Source organism: Papio anubis, chromosome 18 (assembly GCF_008728515.1).
Source record: "Papio anubis isolate 15944 chromosome 18, Panubis1.0, whole genome shotgun sequence".
NCBI lineage: Eukaryota > Metazoa > Chordata > Mammalia > Primates > Cercopithecidae > Papio > Papio anubis.
Window position 1 is genome coordinate 17013278 of NC_044993.1, and position 23425 is coordinate 17036702.

The 23425-nt window shown below is 45.6% G+C and overlaps 2 protein-coding genes across 5 annotated transcripts in view; one reads left to right on the forward strand and one right to left on the reverse strand.

Moving 5' to 3' along the window:
• The window catches only part of ZNF19 (zinc finger protein 19), a 74064-nt gene that overhangs the window by 46718 nt on the left and 3921 nt on the right, over positions 1-23425 (reverse strand). The gene's annotated exons all lie outside the window — the stretch shown is intronic.
• CHST4 (carbohydrate sulfotransferase 4) lies at positions 5594-19030 on the forward strand. Of its 2 annotated transcripts, none has more exons than XM_003917145.5 (2): positions 5594-6864; positions 17094-19030. In XM_003917145.5, exon 2 carries the CDS (start codon positions 17112-17114, stop codon positions 18276-18278), a length of 1167 nt encoding a protein of 388 aa, XP_003917194.1. In that variant the 5' UTR covers positions 5594-6864; positions 17094-17111; the 3' UTR covers positions 18279-19030. The 2 variants fall into 2 exon arrangements, with proteins under 2 accessions (XP_003917194.1, XP_009195090.1); XM_009196826.4 differs by having other exon boundaries at positions 17160-19025.

Here is a 23425-nt window from a genome sequence, read left to right on the forward strand (position 1 = left end):
CCAGACTTTCACCAAGTGCCTTCTATGGGTCAAGCATTGTGCTGAGTGCTAGATATATACAGACAAGAGGTGATATACACAGATAAAAGGTGATTCTCTCCCAACATGAGTTGGGAAGACAGACATGGCTAAGGCTTGTGACACAGCTATGCTGAAGGGACTCTGCAACAATTATCTAAGGCTACCAGAATGCAGAGTAACAACCAGCCATGAAACTTCAGTGGTATACAATAAAAATCTCATTTCTCATGCATCTAGGGTGGTCGCTTAGGAGGTTCTGCTGATTTGGCTTGGGTTCACTGAAGTGTCTGGTGGTTAGCTGCCATTGGCTGATCTAGGATGGTTTCAGCTAGGACAACTGTGGTAATTTGGATGTGCTTCCCTTGCTTTTCACCCAGCAGGCATGATCTCATGGCAGTGACTTAGACACAAGAGCAAGAACACATCCAACTGCACAAGTTACTTTTAAGCCTCTGCTTAAAAACATCCCAACAGGCCAGACATGGTAGCTCATGCCTGTAATCTCAGCACTTTGGGAGGCCTAGGCAGGCGGATCACTTGAGGTCAGGAGTTCAAGACCAGCCTGTCCAACTTAGTGAAACCCTGTCTGTACTAAAAATACAAAAATTAGCCGGGCGTGCTGGCACATGCCTATAATCCCAGCTACTAGGGAGGCTGAGGCAGGAGAATTGTTTGAACCCTGGAGGCGGAGGTTGCAGTGAGCCGAGATCGCACCATTGCACTCCAGCCTGGGTAAAGAAGCAAGACTTCATCTAAAAAAAAAAAAAATCCCAACCATCAAAGCGAGTGGCATAGCTGAGACTCCAGGCAGAGTTATACATCATAGGGTATGGATAAAAAGATGGGAGAATGGAGGTCATCATGGCAATCTGCCGCACAGAGACCAGGGCGCCTAACTCAGCCTAGGGACATGAGGAACGGTTTCCCAGAGAAGGTGATGCTGACTTGAGTTGAATCTTGAAAGAGAAGATGCAAGTTAGCCAGGCCATAAAGGAGAGAGGGCGCTTTAAGCAGAGCAACCCACATGAACCAAGAGCTTTGGAGATTGAAGTGCTTTCACATCTTTACTTTATGTGATGCATATGCCCTGCAGCTATTAACCTTTCTGCAGTTTCCTGTCTGGAATGTAGATGTGAGCCCTAGATGTGCACAGCTGTCTCCTGGCCATGAGGCAATAAGCATGAAGTTGATGGTCCGTAGAAATAAGTCACCCGATGGTATTCTTGAGCCACTGTATCCGCCCCAACTGTATGACTACATGACTTCATGTCACACAGGTCAACACCCAGGAACTCCTGTGATATCCCCTGGAGAACTACCTACTCCCTCAGTGCTCCATGATCTATCTCCTCTTTCTCCCTCAAAACTCTTTTTTTTTTTTTTTCTCTGAGACTGAGTTTCACTCTTGTTGCCCAGGCTGGAGTTCAATGGCGTGACCTCGGCTCACCACAGCTTCCGCCTCCCAGGTTCAAGCAATTCTCCTACCTCAGTTTCCCGAGTAGCTGGGATTACAGGCATGCACCACCACACCCGGCTAATTTTGTATTTTTAGTAGAGATGGGGTTTCTCCATGTTGGTCAGGGTGGTCTCGAACTCCCGACCTCAGGTGATCCACCCGCCTTGGCCTCCTAAAGTGCTGGGATTATAGGCATGAGCCACTGTGCCTGGCCCAAAACTCTTGTTCCTTCAACCAAGCTGACTCCAGATGCTTTGCATTGTTTGGAGAAGTAGTAATGTGGTTTCTCAATGTCTAGAGTTTCAACAACACCTCTACCGTGGCCTCCACATCACCATTGCCAAGAGTAAAGAGGGAGCACCCTAGCCTCTCCCGGCAGGTTCTTCACACTGCCCTTCCCCAAGTTTTCAGTTTGGCCACCACTATCTTCCTGGAGGCCATCATTATCTGTTATTATTTCCTTTATTCTGATTTATGCCAGTCACACAAGTAGCCCAGGATCCTTTGCATTTCATCCCAAATCCCAAATGGCTCCAAACATCTCATTTTCTAACCCCATTTCCCACCCTCCCCATCCCCTGACACCCTCAATAATTCATTGTTGGGATCCACAAAATCCATCTTTTCTCAAAGTCTCTTCATTTCCTCTTCATTTTCTTGCTCTAAAGGAAACTAGGTCTCCTTTGAAGACACTGCTTTCTCTGCAGTCCTCTCAGATGGTGTCTGTTTCTCTCTTACGCTCCACAGTGGAATAGGTGTTCTTGTTCTTCATTGCTGCTTCCAGATTATTCTGGCTCCCTCCTTCTTAAACCTTTCCAGCTTTGACTCTGATATTAACCAGACTATACTGCCCTCATTACAGTCATATGACCCCTGCCACTCTCCAACTCTACTCCTGGGACAATTCTACGTGAACTCAATATCCTTAGAGATGATACTTTCAAAGCCCTGATGTCTCAAATCCTTGACCTCCTCACTCCCAAGCAACTTGCCCTCCAACTTAGCTCAGCTATAAACTTTCTGTCCTTCTTTCTCCTCTTAACCAGCTTAGAGTCCATGGTTCATTATTATAATTATGCCCTTGAATATCCCCTAGGCTCCCTTGCCTCTCTAATACTTCATTGTACTTTTCCAGAAACGCAGAGGTCTTACTCAAATCTAACTCTCCACCTATCCCCACACAAGAAGTAGTAGCCGAACTTGGTTGGAAAAACTACACACCTCTGCTATCTGCTTTCACTTTAAGTTTATGACCACTGGCCTTCAGCTTCACTCGTCTATCTTACTTCATTACCCTAGCAGAGTCACTGACGTATTCTCATAGATTGCCATTCCATACCTTCCTCTCTCTCTTCAAGCTTCCATAACTCCTTCCCCATCCTCAGACTCAGCTGACAACCTTATCCCCTCACTCACTAGGAAAATAAAAGCAATAAAAAGGGAATTTCTATAAATTCCCAGCACATCATCTACCCACCTACCTGCAACCTCCATTCCCCGAGTTCAAGTTATTCTCCTGCCTCAGCCTCCTGAGTAGCTGGGATTACAGGTGTATGCCACCATGCCCAGCTAACTTTTGTATTTTTAGTAGAGACGCAGTTTCGCCATGTTGGCCAGGCTGGTCTCGAACTCCCGACCTCAGGTGATCTGCCCGCCTCGGCCTCCCAAAGTGCTAGGATTACAGGCGTGAGCCACCACACCCGGCCGAGAGACACCAACTCTTAAAAGGTGCCTAACTAAGCATCTCGAGGAATTTGTACTGTGTCTCTAATGAGCTCCCTTGCACCATTTTCATCAGGGAAATGCTGGGGATCCGATCCATCCTAGGAAAGATCACTCTAGCTGCAGGGTAGAGTGGGAAGGCTGGAGGGGGTAAGATTGGAGATATGGGAAAAAGTGAGAGGCTGTTGGCAGAAATTCAAGCAACAAACAAAAAATGGAAAGGCAGACCGAAGACAGTGGCTGTTGACATAAAAAGAAGGAGGGCAAATTTGACAGCTATTTAAAGGCTATTTTACCTTTAGACAGACATTGGTGATCAATGTGATACATGAGGTGACAGTCCACTGGAAGACACACTGATAGTCTCCCCAGATTTCCTCTCCAGAAACTCCTTGACTAAATCATCACGGGTCACCTGAAGCCGTCTCTGACAGTTTTTGGAAGACCAGAGATAGAATTTCAGGAGACTGATTCCAGATAAAGCCACAATTATGCAGCAATGTTATGTTCCTGAACCATTAAAGACATACAAGGGATGCCTGAACTTTACTAGGAACTCCTAGCTCATTATTTCCTATTTTCCTATCCTCTCTTCTTTACAAAGGAGCAACAAGAAAGCAAGAACCAGTGAAAAACTTAAAACTGTGTTCATTTTTCTGCTAATCTTGATCTATTCTAGTCCAACTTATTCTCCCACTGTTGAAATAAATATTTCTAACACAGATAAGGGACATCCTATTGCTGGCGGATTCCCTACACAGATGTCCACCACCAGGGCCCAGCTCAAGGAAGCAAGTTCTACTGAAAGCAATTACCCATTTGATAATAGGATTTACAGCAACCAAGATTTCCTTCCTGGCTTGCAGACACTTCTTCCAAAGGTTCTGGCTCCCTATGATGCTAAGATCTAGTCTCTACAGCCTTCAGAAACTTAGCCAAACTACAAAGCCCTCCAGAATCTATTCTCTAAACTCAGCCACTTAGCCAGTGACCTAGTCAGGCCTGACACTGGCTTTGGTAAGCAAAACAGGGTTGGTGACCAATGTAGGGAGTGACATGTTCCTCAACCGTTTCAGGCCCGGATATCTGCATTGCAGGCTGATGCTCAGAGTAAAAAAATGAGGAATGCTAGAGCCCCTACATGAAAAGAAACTCAAGGAAGCATCACTGTCCTTTTAGTGTCAATAGGGACAGAAAATATATGTAGGTAAGTGTGGAAGTGAAGAAACTGCATTCTCATTTGGAGTGATGGTCAGGGTAAGGTAGCAGAAGTAGGTAGTATAATCAGCAGAAAGATCCTTTTGACCCCTGAGAAAATCAGAGTCTAGGTCAGTAGCTGACCCCAGGCCTCTTCACCACTCAGGTGGGTCCCCAGACAGTAAAGATGGTAAACTTCCAAGGGCAAAGATGAGAATAGCCACTCTGCTGAATAGTGGTCCCCAGGAGATAATTGTCTAAATCACTTCAAGTACACACAGATTTTTGTAGGGATTTTAAACTTGGGATTCCTTGGCATTGCATATGATTTTGTGTTTGTAAATGAGCAACTGTACATTTTTCTACTATGAGCAACTGTACGTTTTTCTACAGAGGTCTATATCTGTCATCAGATTTTGGAAACTCAAAAAGAAAAAGATCAGATCTCTTACTTGACTGCATGATCCAATATGGTAGCACTAGGCACGTTTCAGGTGGGCAGTGGCTACTGTATAGTGCAGATATGGAACATTTCCATCATCACAGAGACTGCTATTGGACAGTGCTGCCTTAGAGACGTGGGCTGCAGGACTTCCACAGGAAGGCCTGGATATCAGACACCAACATTCAAATTTCTTCCCAGTGCTGTGGAATGTGGTAGACCCTTGGAAGTCCAGTATCTGAATATGCTGGTCACCACTGTATACTAGTGGCCAGATGATGCCTTTCTTTGGCTGATGGCATTCTGCCAGCATGAATTCCTAGCAAGGGAAAGATGGCAGGTGATCTGAATTACTTGGGGTTATGGTGTATTTGAGTGACCTCACTATATTTAGGAAGGCTCTGAAAAAACACGAAAAGAACGTTAGAAAGGGCTGGAGTAAAACTACAGGAGTCCCCCTTTATGCACGGTTTTGCTTCCCAGTTTTAGCTACTCATCATCAACCACGATTTGAAAATATTAAATGGAAAAATTCCAGAAATAAACTTCATTTATTACATACTATTCTGAGTATGCGTGATGAAGCCTTGTGCCATCTCGCTGTGTCGTGCCAGCACCTGAATCATCTCTTTGTCCATAAAAGCAAAACTACCAACTGCCCAGTTCCAGCGCTTCCAGTTACACCTCTGCCCAAAGTCCTTCACTGGAGGAAGAGAAATTTCTCTTCTCTCTGCCAGAGAGAAACAGGAAGGGAGGAAGAGCCACACAATTGAAATCAATTCAAGGCAAGCACCACAGGTTCTTGTCATTTGTGCTTAGTGGACTCAGCTGATGGAAGTCGGCAAAGATCATCTCAGAGCTCACACATCCCTGCCTGCTCTCTCTCTTCCAAGGTCTGGAAAAGGAACTGGCAGCTGAGTTGTGCGGGGGTGGGGAGGCATTATTATTCGATGGTAACAACCACTTTTTAACTCTTATATTGTCATAATATTGTGTTAGGAGCTTCACGCATTAATCCTAACATTCACAACAATACTGTAAGATAGATATTGTTACCCTTATTTAACACTGATAATATTCTAGGGCTCAAAGAGGTGGTATGACTTGCCCGGCAAGATCTTGGACTTGAAAGTCTGAGGCTTCCATTCTCCACCACAATTTACGTTCATTCATGGGCATCCATTGTTTCAGACTCATGACAACCGTGTAAAGTAGCACAGAGTAGGTATGTGATTGGCCAAGGGCACACAGCAAGGGAGAGGTTGTAATCTTTAATGATAACTTGTTTCTTTTTTTCTTAAATGGGATTTTTTTTTCTCCTGTACCACCAAGCCAGTACATCTAGGTCCTCCCAGAAAATATTTATTACCTCTTGTAGAAAGGGTGAAGATATTGAATACGACACAGAGGCTGAGAAATGTTACCTCCCTAGACCCAGGGTGGAGTGAGCAGGCAGATGCAATGCAAGAAATAACTTTCACATTTTCTCCTCGGAGGTAAGATAAGGTCTAGGAATCAGGTTTGAGATTTTGTAGCCTGTCCGGTTGTAAGTGTCAAGAAATTTCCCTATCAGCCTCATCTACTAGCTCTCCCTGGGTCTCTCTCCCTCTTTCTTTCCCTTTTGTCCCCCCTCCCTACTCTCCCCCAAGGGAGTTGACCTTCACAGTTGCCTTTCAGGAGTCAACATCCCAGGATGCCTCCAGTCTGGGGGAAAATGCTTCCTCCTTTGCTTCTCCCAGCCCACCTCAAGCAGTCTCCCCACCCCTCGAGTCTCACCAGTGTTAAAGCTGTTACTTTCACAGCTTCCTGGGAGCGAGTGCTTTCTCAAGCCCATCTTGCAAGGTGGGTCCTTTTTTGTTTTTGGCAGAAGGGAGAGGACAGTGAAATGTGCTCTGAGTAGGGACGGTTATGCAAAAGCAAGTAGGAGGAGGAAGCCAAGAGGGGAGTTGGTGAGTCAGAGGAGAAAAGCGCACGGCCCGGCTAGCAGTGAGCCTCTCAAAAGCAGCAGGGAAGCCCAAGCCACAAGGTAAGGAGAGAATTTCTGTGTACGACTCCAATGCAGAGCCATTATCCCAGAGCTGCTTGAGCAAGAGTAACAGATAACCTCTGGCAGCTAAGCTGGAGATTACAGTGGCGAAGGCGGTTTGCGTAGAGGGGATAAATCAGATCACCTGGGGAATTTTCTGGGCAAACTAAAACACAAGCTGCTCACCAGCAGCCCCGAGCCCCACCAGCTCTATCCCTAAATGGGTCCAAAAGAGCCCAGAAAGCAGATCAGGCTGTTCTGATGTATATTTTGTAGATGGTCCCCTGGTGCAACAGACTAGTTCAGATCCCGGCTTTGGAGCTCACATTTCTGTACTTCCTGCAGCTTCTCCTCTGTTTTCTGCTGGGGAGTGGAAGGCAGGAGGTGTAAGGAACTGTAGGTTTTCTCTAGCTCAGGTGAGGGATAGTGTGACCATTGAAAACTCTCAGCCCTGGGACCCCCAAAACCTGGGTTCTGATCCAGAAAGGGCTATTATCCCGGATGAGCCAATTAAAATTTAGTTTATTTATTCTGAAAAATGAGGAAATGGCTCATCACTGTCTAAAATATCTAACTGGATCATTATCATAATTGCAGCTAAAAGGGCTTTAAAAATGGGGAACACCATGCCCATGTGCAATATGATTAAGTTATGGTGCCAGCATATCAGCTAAGGTAGAAGATACGTCTATCTTGCATGGCCTTGGACAAGTTTGAAACTTCTAATTGGAACTGAAATACTTTTCTATGTGTAAAATAAATGTAATATTGTCGATGAAGAGTCAGACTCTGTGACATATTTGAAGAGATTTATTCTGAGCCAAATATGAGTGACCATGGCCCGTGACACAGCCCTCAGGAGGTCCTGAGAACATGTATCCAAGGTGGTCAGGGTGCAGCTTGGTTTTATACACTTTAGGGAGACATGAGACTTCAATCAAATACATTTAAGAAATACATCTGGCCAGGTGCGGTGGCTCGCGCCTGTAATCCCAGCACTTTGGGAAGCTGAGGCAGGTGGATCACCTGAGGCCGGGAGTTCAAGACTAGCCTGGCCAACAGGGCAAAACCCCGTCTGTACGAAAAATACCAAAAAAAATTAGCCGGGCATGGTAGCAGTCACCTGTACTGCCAGCTACTCGGGAGGTGGAGGCAGGAGAATCGCTTGAACCCGGGAGGTGGAGTCCACAGTGAGCTGAGATCCTGCCATTGCACTCTAGCCTGGGCAACAAGAGCAAAACTCCATCTCAAAAAAAAGAAAGAAAGAAAGAAAAAAAGTATGGGTGGGAGGTTCCAGCTTATAGGTAGATTTAAAATTTTTCTAGTTGACGGTTGAGTTTATCTAAGGACCTGAGATCAATAGAAAGGAATGTCTGGGTTAAGATAACGGATTGTGGAGACCCAAGTTCTTATTTGCAGAGGAAACCTTCAGGTGGTAGGCTTCAGAGAGAATAGGTTGTAAAATGTTTCTTATCAGACTTAAGGTCTGTGTTGGTGTTAATGCTGGAGAGGTATAATGAGGCATGTCAGACCCCCACTTCTTGTCATGGCCTGAAACAGTCTCTCAAGTTAAATTTTAAAAAGACCCCTGGCTGAGCACAGTGGCTCACGGGTGTAATCCCAGCACTATTAGGAGACTGGGGCAGTGGATCACTTGAGGTCAGGAGTTCGAGACCTGCCTGGCCAACATGGTGAAACCCCGTCTCTACTAAAAATACAAAAAATTAGCCAGGCATGGGATTACATGGGCACGTGCCTATAATCCCAATTACTCGGGAGGCTGAGGCAGGAGAATCGCTTGAACCTGGGGAGTCGAGGTTGCAGTGAGCCGAGATCATGCTACTGCACTCCAGCCTGGACAACAGAGCAAGAATCCATGTCAAAAAAAAAAAAAAAAGTCCTGGCTGAGGAGGAAGTCCTTTCAGATGGTTGGGGGAACTTAGAATTTTATTTTTGGTTTATAGTATCTTGCTCAATCTTCCTTTCTGGGTCTCATATAGTAAAAAAAAACACTGCACAATATATGTTCACTTGTCATTTGTTGATAGATGTTCCTTGAGCACCTACTATGTGCCATGCACTGTCCTTGGCACTAGTCGCACAGCCCTGGCGGGACCCAGGTCCAATCCTCCTGACACTGTCTAGGGAGAGTTTGTTATATGGACACCCTTTACCCAGGTGCCTATATCCAGAGGTTTCCTAGGTCTTCAGGCTATTTGTGAGGATGCCAGTTTCCCCAATCCAACCCCATTCTCTCTCTCTTTGCTCAAGGTATCTTCTGCTGTATCTAATTTCTACTTGTAAGGAGCATAATCTCTTGGGAAGTGTAAGTTAGGAATGTATCCAGTGACTGGAATCCAGACTTCTTAAATTAATATCTGTCTGGTTTCCTGCCCCGCCTCAGAATTTCCCATTTTGTCTCTACAAGGCTACATGGTACCGATTTGGGGGACATCTATAATTCAGCTCTCTCTAATCAGCTGCTGCTTGAGGTCACCCATCCGGCACCTTCGTGGTTCCTGTGCCAAACATAGATTCTCCCTTCTCACCACCTCTTTGGTGGTGTTTTCAAGATCCTGAGGTTCTCTTGACTCCTCAGAAATGGCTGTCCTTTGTGTTTTAAGATGATACCGCTCACCCATCATTGGGGCAACATGTTTTTAAATTAATTTTTTGGGGTGGTGATGATGGAATGTGCTGAGGTTGGGTTTTGTTTTGTTTTTGTTTTTTGTTTTGCTTTGTTTTTTGCTTTTGCTTTGTCAGCGTAGTAACTGAGCTGATTCCAGCAAGGTAGCCTGTCACCCAGCAATGCGGTTTTTATATTTTTAATGTTTTCTAAAACTAATTTTCATACAGGGAGAGAAAAATAATTTCCCTCCTGGTTTTAATTAATGCTTGGTATAGTAACTGTTTTTTGGACTGAGGGTTACTGTGCCATATTGCATCCAACCCATGCCTCTGACTTTATTAGTAGCTTGGTCCAAGTAACTGAGACGGCATGGGTTATGTGCTCACTGCTCCATTCAACAGCCTAAATTTTAGTCAGTGATGCTGAAGAGTGTCCCGTGTGCATTTCAGAAACGGATACTTACGTTTCATTCTCTTAAAGGAGCTCCTTTGGTTTTCTGCTTTCTAGCAATTGCTGTGTGGCTTTTTTTTTTTTTTTTTTTTTTTTTGAGACGGAGTTTCGCTCTGTCGCCCAGGCTAGAGTGCAGTGGCGCGATCTTGATCAGGAGATTGAGCCCACGCTCATCTATTTACTCACTTACTCATTTATTTAGCAAGTGTTTAATAAGCCGAGCCCTGATCATTTGTAGAACTGTTATTTACCTGTAAGATAAGATACAGCCTTTCCCTTAAGCTATAGCGGCCCAGAGAAAAGAGAGGCACTCATACAGCCTTTTACTGTCAAGATGGAAGGCTGATAATAGAAGGTCTGGGAAACAAATTAATCTCAGGAGGGGGCCGGTTGCGGTGGTTCACACCTGTGGTCCCGGGACTTTGGCAGGCCCAGGCGGGAGGATCACCTGAGATCAGGAGTTCAAGACCAGCCTGACCAACATGGCAAATCCCCGTTTCCACTAGAAATACAAAAATTAGCTGGGCATCGCTATAATCCCAGCTACTCGGGAGGCTGAGGCAGGAGAATCACTTGAACCCAGGAGGCGGAGGTTGTGGTGAGCCAAGATGGTGCCACTGCACTCCAGCCTGGGTGACAGAGCAAGACTCTGTCTAAAAAATAAAATTAAAACAAAAAAATCTCAGGAGGAAGAGACAGAATTTCTTTCAGGGAGAAGGCAGGCTGTGGTCAGATTCTTGAAGGAACAGTGGCTGTCCTGCAAAAATCTCAGGGCTTTTAAATCACAAGGCAAGTTGGGAAGAACTGAAAGTCGGGAGCCTAAGGCACTAAAACAGAGAGGAGTGATGCGAAATCAAGACTAGGCCATGAAGGACCCCAGGTGCAAAGCGTGGGGATGTTTATTTAATCCCATATACACTGGAAATTTATTGAAGGATTTTTAAGAGGGAAGTTGATAGACTTGTGCTTTAAAAAGATACTTTTGGCCAGGTGCAATGGCTCACACCTGTAATCCCAGCACTTTGGGAGGCCAAGGCTGGAAGGTGGCTTGAGGCCAGGAGTTTGACAACAGCCTGGGCAATATAGCGAGGTCCAGTCTCTAGTGAAAAATAAAAAAATTATCTGGGTGTGATTGGACACACCTGTGATCCCAGCTACTGGGGAGGCTGAGACAGGAGGATCGAGAATCACTTGAGGCCAGGAGTTCAAGGCTGCAATGAGCTATGATCACACCACTGTACTCCATCCTGGGCGACAGAGTGAGACCCTGACTCTAAAAAAAAAGGAAAACAAAAAGATTTTGGGCCAGGCGTGGTGGCTCACACCTGTAATCCCAGCACTTTGGGAGGCTGAGGCTGGTGGATCACTTGAGGTTAAGAGTTTGAGACCAGCCTGGCCAACATGGCGAAACCTTGTCTCTACTAAAAACACAAAAATTAGCTGGGCATGGTGGCGGGCGCCTGTAATCCCAGTCACCTGGGAGGCTGAGGGACGAGAATCACTTGAACCCAGGAGGCAGAGGTTTCAGTGAGCTGAGATCACTGACAGAGTGAGACTCCATCTCAAAAAAAATAGTAATTAAAAAAAAAAAAAAAGAAAAAGGTAGTTTTGGGCAGCCATGGGTGATGGGGAGATGCTGAGAGACAGAATAGAAAGGTCGACGTCAAAGGTCACCCTAGAGACGAACAGCTGGGAATTCTGGCAATGGGAGAGCGGGATTCGAGGACACTATTGAAGAGTCCCCTTCCATGAAGCGCCCTGACTCGCATCACCTCGCTTCTGCCCGGGCCCAGGAGCATCTGCCTCTGCTGCTCATTACAGTCTTCAGAAACGAGTTTTGCCCAAGACACATCCTAAAGTATCCCCTGGCTCTCTGGCCAGCCCATCATGTGTCGTCTAGATCCTGATGTGTCTTGAGGCTCAGTGACAAGGGATGGAACTTGCTTCACAAAAGCTACGCTTTCTAGCCAGGGCAAGTGCTCACGGAAAGAAAAATAAGTCAGAGGATTTCCATGGGAGTGCCTCAGAACCGTGGACAACTAACACCTGAGAACAACTGGGGGCAGTTAGAAGGCCCAGCTCCAGCTTGGGGAGGAAACGGGCTTCAGGCCAGCAGCAGTTGGCAGGCAAGGAGGGCCCATAGCCATCAAGCCCCCGCACAGGACTCAGAACTGGCCCCAAGTTGGATGGAGGAAGGGAGGGTGTCGCTTTGAAAGGTCTATTCTCCTAATCCCTAGGAAATGTTAGCTTTTTCCTAATTATAAGCCCTGCTTATAAAATTCTATCACCATTTCCTTATAAGTGTATACAGGTTAAGTTCTTCTCATTTTCCTCTCCTTTTGGTTTTGCTCCATTGCTTCCTATTTTTGTTCCAAACTTTTTCTCGTACTCACATTGCCCTTAGGAGAAGTCTCTTGCTAAAGTCACCTCTTCAGTCTTTGCGGGGAGGAAGGACATCCTTGGACCATGATCAATAATAGCCTAGTTTCTAATCATTTTCCTCTTGCACTCAAGTTTTAAGAACTAGGAGCACATCCTAGCTGGTTCTGTTCTTTTTTTTTTTTTTCTTTGAGATGGAGTCTTGCTCTGTAACCCATGTTGAAGTGCAGTGGTACGATCTTGGCTCACTGCAAGCTCTGCCTCCCTGGTTCACGCCATTCTCCTGCCTCAGCCTCCTGAGTAGCTGGGACTACAGGTGCCTGCCACCACGCCTAGCTAATTTTTTGTATGTTTAGTAGAGACAGGGTTTCACCGTGTTAGCCAGGATGGTCTCGATCTCCTGACCTCGTGATCTACCCACCTAGGCCTCCCAAAGTGCTGGGATTACAGATGTGAGCCACCACGCCCAGCCTAGCCGGTCCTGTTCTAATCTACAGGGCTAAGACTACAGGGCAGGAATGACCACTCATTGACATTTTCCTGGCGTATAGCAAGTGATTTTCAGGCATGAAGGTGAGATGATCCTCATTGGATCTTTTTGGCACACCCAGAGGAAAAGCACTGTTATTATGAATGCAAGAAAAGGGGTTTTTCTGCTATTGCCACCCAAGGTTTGGCTTGAGTCATTTCATACTTCCCAGAAGGTTCAGGGGACTTCCAAGGAAAACCCACGAACTGGCAAGGCATGCTCTCCCTTCAGGAAGAAAGCTATAAGGGCCAAGAGTCTCCTTTGTGGCTGCCCAGTTTCTCTCCTAAAATCCACTCTCGCAGGTCTCTGGAGCCCTGGACATAGATAATAGTTTCTGATCAGTATGAAGGCTGCCTTCATACATGTGTGATCTTACATACATGTGTGATGGTGTGTGAACATAAAGGTCATCACTGAAGCATTTGAAATGGCAAAAGACTGGAAACAACTTGTAAGCCCATCAATGAGGAAACTGATTAAATAAACTGTGGTTAATCCATATAATACTTCTTCGAAGCAACAAGGAACGAGGAACTGCTTTACAAGCTGCCCTGGAATGCTCCCTAAGACATATTGACAACTAAAAATGAAGGGCAGCACAGAACAGATAACTTGAATTTTTTTTTTTTTTTTTTTTTTTTACATTTTAAAGAGGAAAAAAATTAAGAACACATACACATTTGAATGTTCTTGTGTACACATAAAGCAACTGAAAAGACACATTAAAAAATGAACTTAGGCCAGACACAGTGGCTCACACCTGTATAATCCCAGCACTTTGGAAGGCCGAGGCAGGCAGACCACTTGAGGTCAGGAGTTCGAGACCAGCCTGGTTAACATGGTGAAACCTCGTTTCTACTAAAAATACGAAAATTAGCTGGGCGTGGTGGTGTGTGCCTGTGGTCCCACCTACTTACGAGGCTGAGGCAGGAGAATCGCTTGAACCCGGGAGGCGGAGGTTTCAGCAAACCGAGATCACACCACAGCACTCCAGCCTGGGCAACAGAGCAAGTCTCTGTCTCAAACAAACAAACAAACAAACAAACAAACTTAGTTGCTATCTGGGGCAAGATGAGAAATGGGCAGGTGAGGTCAGGTGCTGGAAGTAGACGTTTCACTGTACACTGATGACAAAACACCAGCTAGCAGATAAATAGCAGCTGTCAGTACGTAAAGAAGAGAGGACTAATTTGTCAGCTAGTAAAATTCTTAGGTTTTCTTTCCTCTGGAAAAATACTATGACCCCTTTAAAGATATGTCACTACCCATGTTGACAAATAGCTCTAGAAGTTCCTAATTTCTGACTACAGGCCTCTCTCACAGGCACAAGTGCTTCTCATAAGATTTCCCCTCCTGGCTGGGCGCGGTGGCTCACGCCTGTAATCCCAGCACTTTGGGAGGCTGAGGCGGGCGGATCACAAGGTCAGGAGATCAAGACCATCCTGGTCAACATGGTGAAACCCCGTCTCTACTAACATACAAAAATTAGCCGAGCCTGGTGGCGCGAGCCTATAGTCCCAGCTACTCAGGAGGCTGAGGCAGGGGAATCACTTGAACCCGGGAGCGGCAGGTTGCAGTGAGCCGAGATCACGCCACTGCACTTCAGCCTGGCGACAGAGCAAGACCCCGTCTCAAAAAAAAAAAAGATTTCCCCTCCACAGTGACATACGTTAAAAGCCTGGGGTGTGTCAGGCTGAGCTGCAGGCTGGCAGGCACTTTTCTCCCTCCTGCATACAGAATCTGAGAAAACACTTGCTTTAAATTCCAAGTCTGTAGATACTTTTCAAAACAATTCGAATCATGTGACTATTACCTATTAAAAACTTTTTAGGCTGAGCATGGTGGCTCATGCCTGTAATCCTAGAACTTTGGGAGGCTGAGGCAGGAATATTGTTTGAGGCCAAGAATTCAAGATCAGCCTGAGCAACATTTTTATTTTTTTCTTTTTTGAGACAGAGTTTTGCTCTTGTTGCCCAGGCTGGAGTACAATGGCACAATCTCGGCTCACTGCAATCTCCGCCTTTCAGATTCAAGTGATTCTCCTACCTCAGCCTCCCAAGTAGCTGGGATTACAGGCACCAGCCACCATGTCCAGCTAATTTTTGTATTTTTAGCAGAGACAGGGTTTCACCATGTTGGCCAGGTTGGTCTTGGAACTCCTGACCTCATGTGATCCACCTGCCTCGGCCTCCAAAAGTGTTGGGACTACAGGTATGAGCCACTGTGCTCAGCCATGAGCAACATTTCAAGACCTCATCTCTGCCAAAAATAAATAAATAAATAAATAATAAAAACTTTTTAAAAAAATGGTATAAGACCTGCCACCACAAAAATAGCTGACCCCCAAACCCAGCCCCAGTTACCATCTGGAAATCTAGCCTCTATTTTTTACTAAAGCCAGAAGGGAGAATTTCTTGTGTATATGGTGATATACAAATGAATGCCTTACTACTACTATGAATATTTTACTATGTGCAATAGCTATTCTCTCTCCCAATAGTTATTTATGTCAGAAGGTCACCCAGAATGACAAAGTCATGTGGGAAGGAGGTTAAAATCTCCCTTGGAATAACATTCTAGCATAGCACTGGGAACCGCGGTCCTTTCACACAAAGCAAGCCCTGATGGCAAAATGTTGCCTTCAGTCAGTATGAGACTTCGTACGAATCACAAAGTGAGACTCCTTTCTCTAGATATTTACTGTCTATCAACAGGAAAACCATCTTAATATACTTATTTTTTTTTGTTTTGTTTTATTTCTGGGTTTTTTTGGAGATGGAGTCTCAGCCTTTCACCCAGGCTGGAGTGCAGTGGCGTGATCTCAGCTCACTGCAACCTCTGTCTCCCAGGTTCAAACGATTCTCCTGCCTCAGCCTCTCAAGTAGCTGGGACTACAGGCATGCGCCAACACACCCAGCTAATTTTTGTATTTTTGGTAGGGACAGGGTTTTGCCATGTTGGCCAGGCTGGTCTCAAACTCCTGACCTCAAGTGATCTGCCCAGCTCAGTTTCCCAAAGTGCTGGGATTACAGGCATGAGCCACTGCGCCTAGCCTTAATATATTTATTTTGTTGGATCAAGATACTTTACTGTCACCTACAAAAAAACATTTTGAAAATAAATATCTAAATTATTGATGGGATGGCACTCCCTAGGGTTGTGTGATACACGCTTGCCCAACTCTACTGAGCTGCCCTGAGTAGGCTGTCCCACGTAATCAAGCATGCCTCAAGCAGCAATGTGGGAGTCATGGGTCACAAGTATCACCGGTGAGAGTGACACAGCTCTGAGATCTGTGGCACTTAGGTTGACTTGCCATGCTTTCTTAGAGTTGGCAGGTAAGGAGACTCTAATAGCTCAAATAACTCTAATTCAGCTCAAATAGAGTCAGACAGTTTATTACCTACACAGATACAAGGTCAACATTGGATCAACTCCCCATGGCCTTGGTCCCACGGGATGACACCAAATCAGAAGGATTTGCTATCTAGGGCAGGGTGAGAAATGGGCAGGTGAGGTCAGGTGCTGGAAGTAGACTTTTCACTGCACACTGATGGCAGAACACCAGCTAGCAGATAAATAGGTGACAGGCACCATGAGCACCTGGCTCTGCCTTTGAGGAGACAATTCCAACTAAAGCCAAGCAGTTGTACAGCCTGCAGCCCTATCCTTTGAGGGACTGGAGTGGAAAGTCCTGTGCTTAATTGCAGTGAGGGAGGGAGATGAGACACAGTCTTGGCTGCAGTCTCCCTTATGATGGAGGGATGAGTAAGCAGTGGCCTCGAGGCAGTTCTCCACTAGGTGGCTTATCTCCCTCTGTTTCTGCAGGAATCACAAGGCATTCAACCAAGAGTTGAGTTAGACTGAGGTGAAGCCTCCCCTACATGGCCTGTCTGAAGACATCCTTGTCGGCAGGGCACCATGATGGAGCCATTTCCTTATGTTGATTACATATGGCTCAGTTCAGATATTTTTGGTAAACCAATGGGCAAGGCGGCTTGGTTTAGAAAGACCAGGAAGGAGGAATTAAAGACCCTGAAGGAGAATGTATCAACACACTAAGTGTAAAGGACAGGAAATGATGTGGAGAGGAATTGGCGCCACTGTTGGCAGGAATCCTCTGGCTTCCCATGTTGCTCCTTGGTGGAGGGTCAGAGAGCAGGTGGCTTTGGCCAGAAGGGGAATAGAAGGCAAACAGTAAAACAGCAGCCCAACTCCACCCTTTCTATTTGTTCCTTAAAGGTCTGCCACTTCAGCACAATGCTACTGCCTAAAAAAATGAAGCTCCTGCTATTTCTGGTTTTCCAGATGGCCATCTTGGCTCTATTCTTCTATATGAACAGCCACAACATCAGCTCCCTGTCTATGAAGGAACAGCCCAAGCGCATGCACGTGCACGTGCTGGTTCTGTCTTCCTGGCGCTCTGGCTCCTCTTTTGTGGGGCAGCTTTTTGGGCAGCACCCAGATGTCTTCTACCTGATGGAGCCTGCCTGGCATGTGTGGATGACCTTCAAGCAGAGCACCGCCTGGACGCTTCACATGGCGGTGCGGGATCTGATACGGGCCGTGTTCTTGTGTGACATGAGCGTCTTTGATGCCTACATGGAACCTGGTCCCCGGAGACAGTCCAGCCTCTTCCAGTGGGAGACCAGCCGGGCCCTGTGTTCAGCACCTGCCTGTGACATCATCCCACAAGAAGAAATCATCCCCCAGGCTCACTGCAGGCTCCTGTGCAGTCAACAGCCCTTTGAGGTGGTGGAGAAGGCCTGCCACTCCTACAGCCACGTGGTGCTCAAGGAGGTGCGCTTCTTCAACCTGCAGTCCCTCTACCCGCTGCTGAAAGACCCTTCCCTCAACCTGCACATCGTGCACCTGGTCCGGGACCCCCGGGCCGTGTTCCGTTCCCGAGAACGCACAAAGGGAGATCTCATGATTGACAGTCGCATTGTGATGGGGCAGCATGAGCACAAACTCAAGGAGGAGGACCAACCCTACTATGTGATGCAGGTCATCTGCCAAAGCCACCTGGAGATCTACAAGACCATCCAGTCCTTGCCCAAGGCCCTGCAGGAACGCTACCTGCTCGTGCGCTATGAGGACCTGGTCCGAGCCCCTGTGGCCCAGACTTCCCGAATGTATGAATTCGTGGGGTTGGAATTCTTGCCCCATCTTCATACCTGGGTGCATAACATCACCCGAGGCAAGGGCATGGGTGACCACGCCTTCCAAACAAATGCCAGGGATGCCCTAAATGTCTCCCAGGCTTGGCGCTGGTCTTTGCCCTATGAAAAGGTTTCTCGACTTCAGAAAGCCTGTGGCGATGCCATGAATTTGCTGGGCTACCACCACGTCAGATCTGAACAAGAACAGAGAAACCTGTTGCTGGATCTTCTGTCTACATGGACTGTCCCTGAGCAAAACCACTAAGAGGGTTGAGAAGGCTTTGCCTCCACCTGGTGTCAGCCTCAGTCACTTTCTCTGAATGATTCTGAGCCTTGCCTACATCTCTGAGCCTTAACTACATGTCTGTGGGTATCACACTGAGTGTGAGTTGTGCCCACACATGCTCAAGCAGAAGGATTTTTGTGTCCATGCTTGTGTCTAGAAAACAGACTCGGGAACCTTATGTGAGCAGCACATCCCACCAGTGAAACAGGGTATTGCTCTTCTTCTTTTCTTGATCTTCCTGTCTGGGCAGACTTCAGAGACTTTGTGGCCTGGAGCCCTATTAAGCATGACACGGTATCAGTGGAATTGATCCATAAACCTCCCTGTCCACATCTTGCCCAATGGGGAATGGATCTTTCACCAAAGAGCTCACCAGCATTTTCCACAGAGATGCAAATTCTGAGCCCTCGGAGTTCCCAGTGGATTCAAGGAAGGAAGTGGGAACAAGGTTGGATGCCTACTTGTGAGCTTGATCATCACAGCTATCGGTAATCAGAAATATGAAACAAAATCTCTGCACAAAAGAGCAAGCTCTTAAGTTCACAGGGTGCCTGGGCTGCATTTGAATGTCACTTCCCCTCTGCATTTTCCTATCACATAGGAGAATTTGACCTGTGAAGCTGCCATCTGTTAATACTAAAATTCCAAAATAAGATTCTGTTTAGAATGTCCCTTTTGATGTTTCTTAATTATTAGCAGTAAATGTTCATTCTTATGGGATCCTAAGCTAAGAATAGATGTAATCATCTTTATTGGTTTTTTTAAACACCTTTGCTATTATCTATCACCCATTTATATGGAAAGTTGCTAAGATAATGTTTGGTTTCAGATGATGAACTAAGTCTATGCCCTCTCAAGAACTGGTGGAAAAGAGACAATCAGCAGCTAAGCCCTTTCTTTCTTGTATGAGGTATAAGTTGTGATAATGCCATATGTGTCACCTAGGGTCTGGGCAGAGAGTTTTTTTACTCTGATCCCTTAGCCAGAGGACCTCAGTTCTAGTATGACTGGTGCTATTTAGCTCCTCCTGGCCACTTCTCCCAATAAGAAAAGTTGTTACTACCAATCTTGGCAGGAGCCCCCAGATCTAGTTTTACAATAGAATCTCACCTGTTAAAAAATGCAGATTGCCAGGCACTGCCTCAAATCTGCTAGAATCAGAATCCCCCAGTATGGGGGCTGGAGTTCTGGTGACTCTTCCATGGCTAGCCTGGCACTAGCGCACCTTGCACCAGGCAGCAACACTGTTCGCCTTCTTGCTCCAAGAAAGGTGACTCTTCCACAAACGCAGAGTATGTATGCCACTTGCTCTTGACACGGGTGATGTCCGTGTGTTGGAAAGAATAGAAAGAAGCTCCCTATATGTCTGGAATTCCGTGGACCTCTGAGTCCTGACTTTTTAAATATCTCACTTTGTCCAAGTCTGAGAGATTGTGTCATTTTCTCTTTCTTTTTGTTGCCACCTTTTGACGAGCTTCATAAAGCGTCCTGGATGTCGGGTCAGAACTCTTGCACTCCATTCGGCCGAGTAGTGATTGAGCTTCTCCACTGCCTGAGATACTTCAGTAGCTACTTTTCCCAGCTGGGTCTCTTGAAGTTAATTTACATGTGGCTTTAAAGAAGCTAATTTATTCTAATGTCCAAATCTTTAAAAACTCCTAAGAGCCTAGGATCTCCCAGGCAAACGCTTGCCTCTACAAGGCAAATGTTTACCCCCTAAACAATGTCAGAGTAAAATTTCCCAGCATTAAAAATAAAACCAGAACAGCAGATGACGGTGTGAACACAGTGAAGAGGGCCAGTGAGGAAAGAGACAGTGGTAGACTCAACTACCTCTGATTTCCCTTCTGAAAGTCTGGTCTCTGTCTGAATTGTTTTAAAGTTAGCAACCTCTTTATGAGCCATCCCTATGTGATGCCTGCTTGTCCTTCTCCAAAAAGATCACCCCATCTTAATACAAGAAAAGAGACTAGCCACACAGAAGTCTCAGAGTTATTCAAGATCCACTTTAGAACAGCTTTAAATTGCCTGCATTCCAAGTCTGAGATATCCAATGAGGTCCAGAATCTAAGAGCCACACCCTTGAAGAAAATATCTGTGCTCTCTGATAGAGTAGCCACTAGCCACCAATAGTTGTTTAGATTTAAGTTAATTAAAAATAAATTTTTAGCTCCTCAGTCACACTAGCCACATTTCAAGGACCCAATAGCCACGTGAGGCTAGTGGCTACTATATTGGGCAGCATAGATATAATGTCCACCATTGCAAAAGTTTGATTGGACAACTCTGGTCTAAATTCATTTTTATATGTGTATCATCTAATCCCTCATTCAACCCCATCCTCCTAGGCCAAAAAGTTTAAAGAATATATAATATCATGGCATTTTTATACAGCATAGAGTGCATAATATAAAATCATGCTATATAGGCTGGGTGTGGTGGCTCATGCCTGTAATTCCAGCACTTTGGGAGGCCAAGGTGGGCAGATCACTTGAAGTCAGGAATTTGAGACCAGCCTGGCCAACATGGACAAACCATGCCTCTACTAAAAATACAAAAAATTAGCCAGGTGTGGTGGTGCACACCTGTAATCCCAGCTGCTCGGAATGCAGAGGCAGGAGAATTGCTTGAACCCAGGAGGCGGAGGTTGCAGTGAGCTGAGACAGCGCCTCAGCACTCTAGCCTGGGTGACGGAACGAGACTGCCTAAAAAAAAAAAAAAAAAAATGCTATATAATCTTAAAAGCCTGACCCAGTGTTGAACAAGACTGCAGTGAACAATGGCACAGTGTCTTGTTGAAGTGTTCAGGAGGCTGGAACTGGGATTCAGTGGTGAGAGTGGCAACAATTGTGAGATATGAGGCGTCTGGGGACATGAGAACTGGTGACAAGCATACAGGATGGTATTCTACAAGACATCCCTCCTAATTCAGAGACATCTGTCCCATCCCCAACCCCCAACAACAGAAAGGTGTTTCCACCTCAGCCTGTCTAGCTGCATAGAGTCTGTACATGGGTTTAAACCCAGATTAGGGGTGAATTGATCAAATTTCTCAAAGCTAATTTTTAGGGTTTAGGGAATGAGCCTCTCTCAAGTCTAATGTAACCATAACAGCCTGAATTGCCTAATTGCAATGCAGCAATAGATTTCTTTACAAAATCCCAAACTAGGCAACTCCTCCAACTCCTACTGTTTGTAATTGGGAGTCGGGGAGTGGAGGTCTCAAAATTTATAAGTAATTATCTGGATGGTGAAAGGGGAATAGGTTTTAGGCAAAGGGGTGTCAACAGTAACTTAACTCTGTTTCCATCTGTAGTTACTATGTGGCTTCATTTTCTTTCTTTCTGTTTGTTTTTTGAGATGGAGTCTCGCTCTGTCACCCAGGTTAGAGTCCTGTGGCGTGATCTCTGCTCACTGCAACCTCTGCCTCCTGGGTTCAAGCAATTCTCCCTGCCTCAGCCTCTCGAGTAGCTGGGATTACATGCATCCGCCACCACGCCTGACTAATTTTTGTATTTTTTAGTACAAACGGGGTTTCGCCATGTTGGTCAGGCTGGTCTTGAACTCCTGACCTCAGGTGATCCGCCTGCCTTGGCCTCCCAAAATGCTGGGATTACAGGCATGAGCCACCATGCCCAGCCGTGACTTCATGTTCTATAGAATGAGAGCAGTTGCTAAGTTTTTAATACACTTTCATTAAAACTACATTTTTTCAGCTTATGAATAGTGGTTATGGAGAGAGAGAAAATCAATGTCTGTTAATTTTTATGCAAAAATCTGCCATTGAATTGTCTGTAATATGTTTCTCAAAATATCATTTATAATTTACTATGTGATTTATACCCAAGCTAAATATAAATTGACTTCATTAACTATGTACATTATCACGACTCTGTTGAATAACTTTCACAGACCAAGAAAGCAAAAGTAAAAATGAACTCTGAGTGACCTAGTCCAGTTAACAATAGACCTCTGATAGGCATTAGTTGAGGGTCCCCAACACACTGCCCCTCGTGTCAAGGGTTATGCCCCACTTCTGGATGAAGGTCCCTGGTCATTCAGAGAAAGGTTTTTTTGTGTTTTTTTGTTTTGTTTTGTTTTGCTTTGTTTTTTTCAATGCAGTGACAAGGAAAAGTGTAACCAATAACCAGAGTAAGGAAATTTGAATACAGCACTCGGCTAAGGGATGTTTTCATTTTTTTCACACAACCAATGGGTATCTACTATATGCCTAGGAATCTTCTAGGTGCTGTGGATACGGCAGCAAACACAACAGGCAAAGCCTCTCCTTTCATACAACAGACATTTTAGTCTGTTGGGGGCAAGAGAACAAAAAATATATGTCAGATGCTAAGTACTATGAAGAAAAATAAAGAGAAGGGGCTTGGCAGTGAAGGAGGGTGCTATTCTACAGAGGCAATAGGAGACCTCTTCGCAGAGAAAGTGAGATTGCAGCAGAGACCCCCTCCAAGTAAGGGAGCTTTTGCCATGCAGAGATCTGGGAACAGAGTGCCCCAGGAGATGTCAAAGTCAATATGGACAGAATCAATGAGTCTAATGAGAACCTATTGTGTGCTTGGTACTGTGCTGCGCCCCCTGGAGGATAAGGAAGTAGAACCGTGATAGTAAGAGGAGAGGTTATGCACTTGCGAGCACTTGGGCACTGGAACCGTGCTGCCTGGGTGACTCCGCTATTACCAGCTAGGTGATCTCAGGCAAGCTCCCTCAACATCCCCATGTCTTAAATCCCTCAAGTATAGAATGGGTGGAATAACAGCAGGACAACTCCTTGGAGTTGCTGGGAGGGCTAATGAGTCAATGTGTGGAACATCCTTAGCGAGCACTCACTCAGCATTAGCTGTGACTATCATAGTTACAATGCTTTTCTCCCATTTCTGATCTGAACCCCTCTATGGCATTTCTGATCATACTGAAATGATGAGATTTATACTTCCTGATCTTCTAGGTTCTCTACCTACAACAGTGGTTCTCAACTGGAGGCAATTTTGTCCCACAGGGAACACCTGACAATGTCTGGAGACTTTTTTATTTTATTATTATTATTATCATTATTATTATTTATTATTTTTGAGATGGAGTCTCACTCTGTCACCCAGGCTGGAGGG

Excerpts from the sequence above, each read along its gene's own strand:
- CHST4 (XM_003917145.5), top strand. The coding sequence starts at position 17,112 with ATGCTACTGCCTAAAAAAATGAAGCTCCTGCTATTTCTGGTTTTCCAG.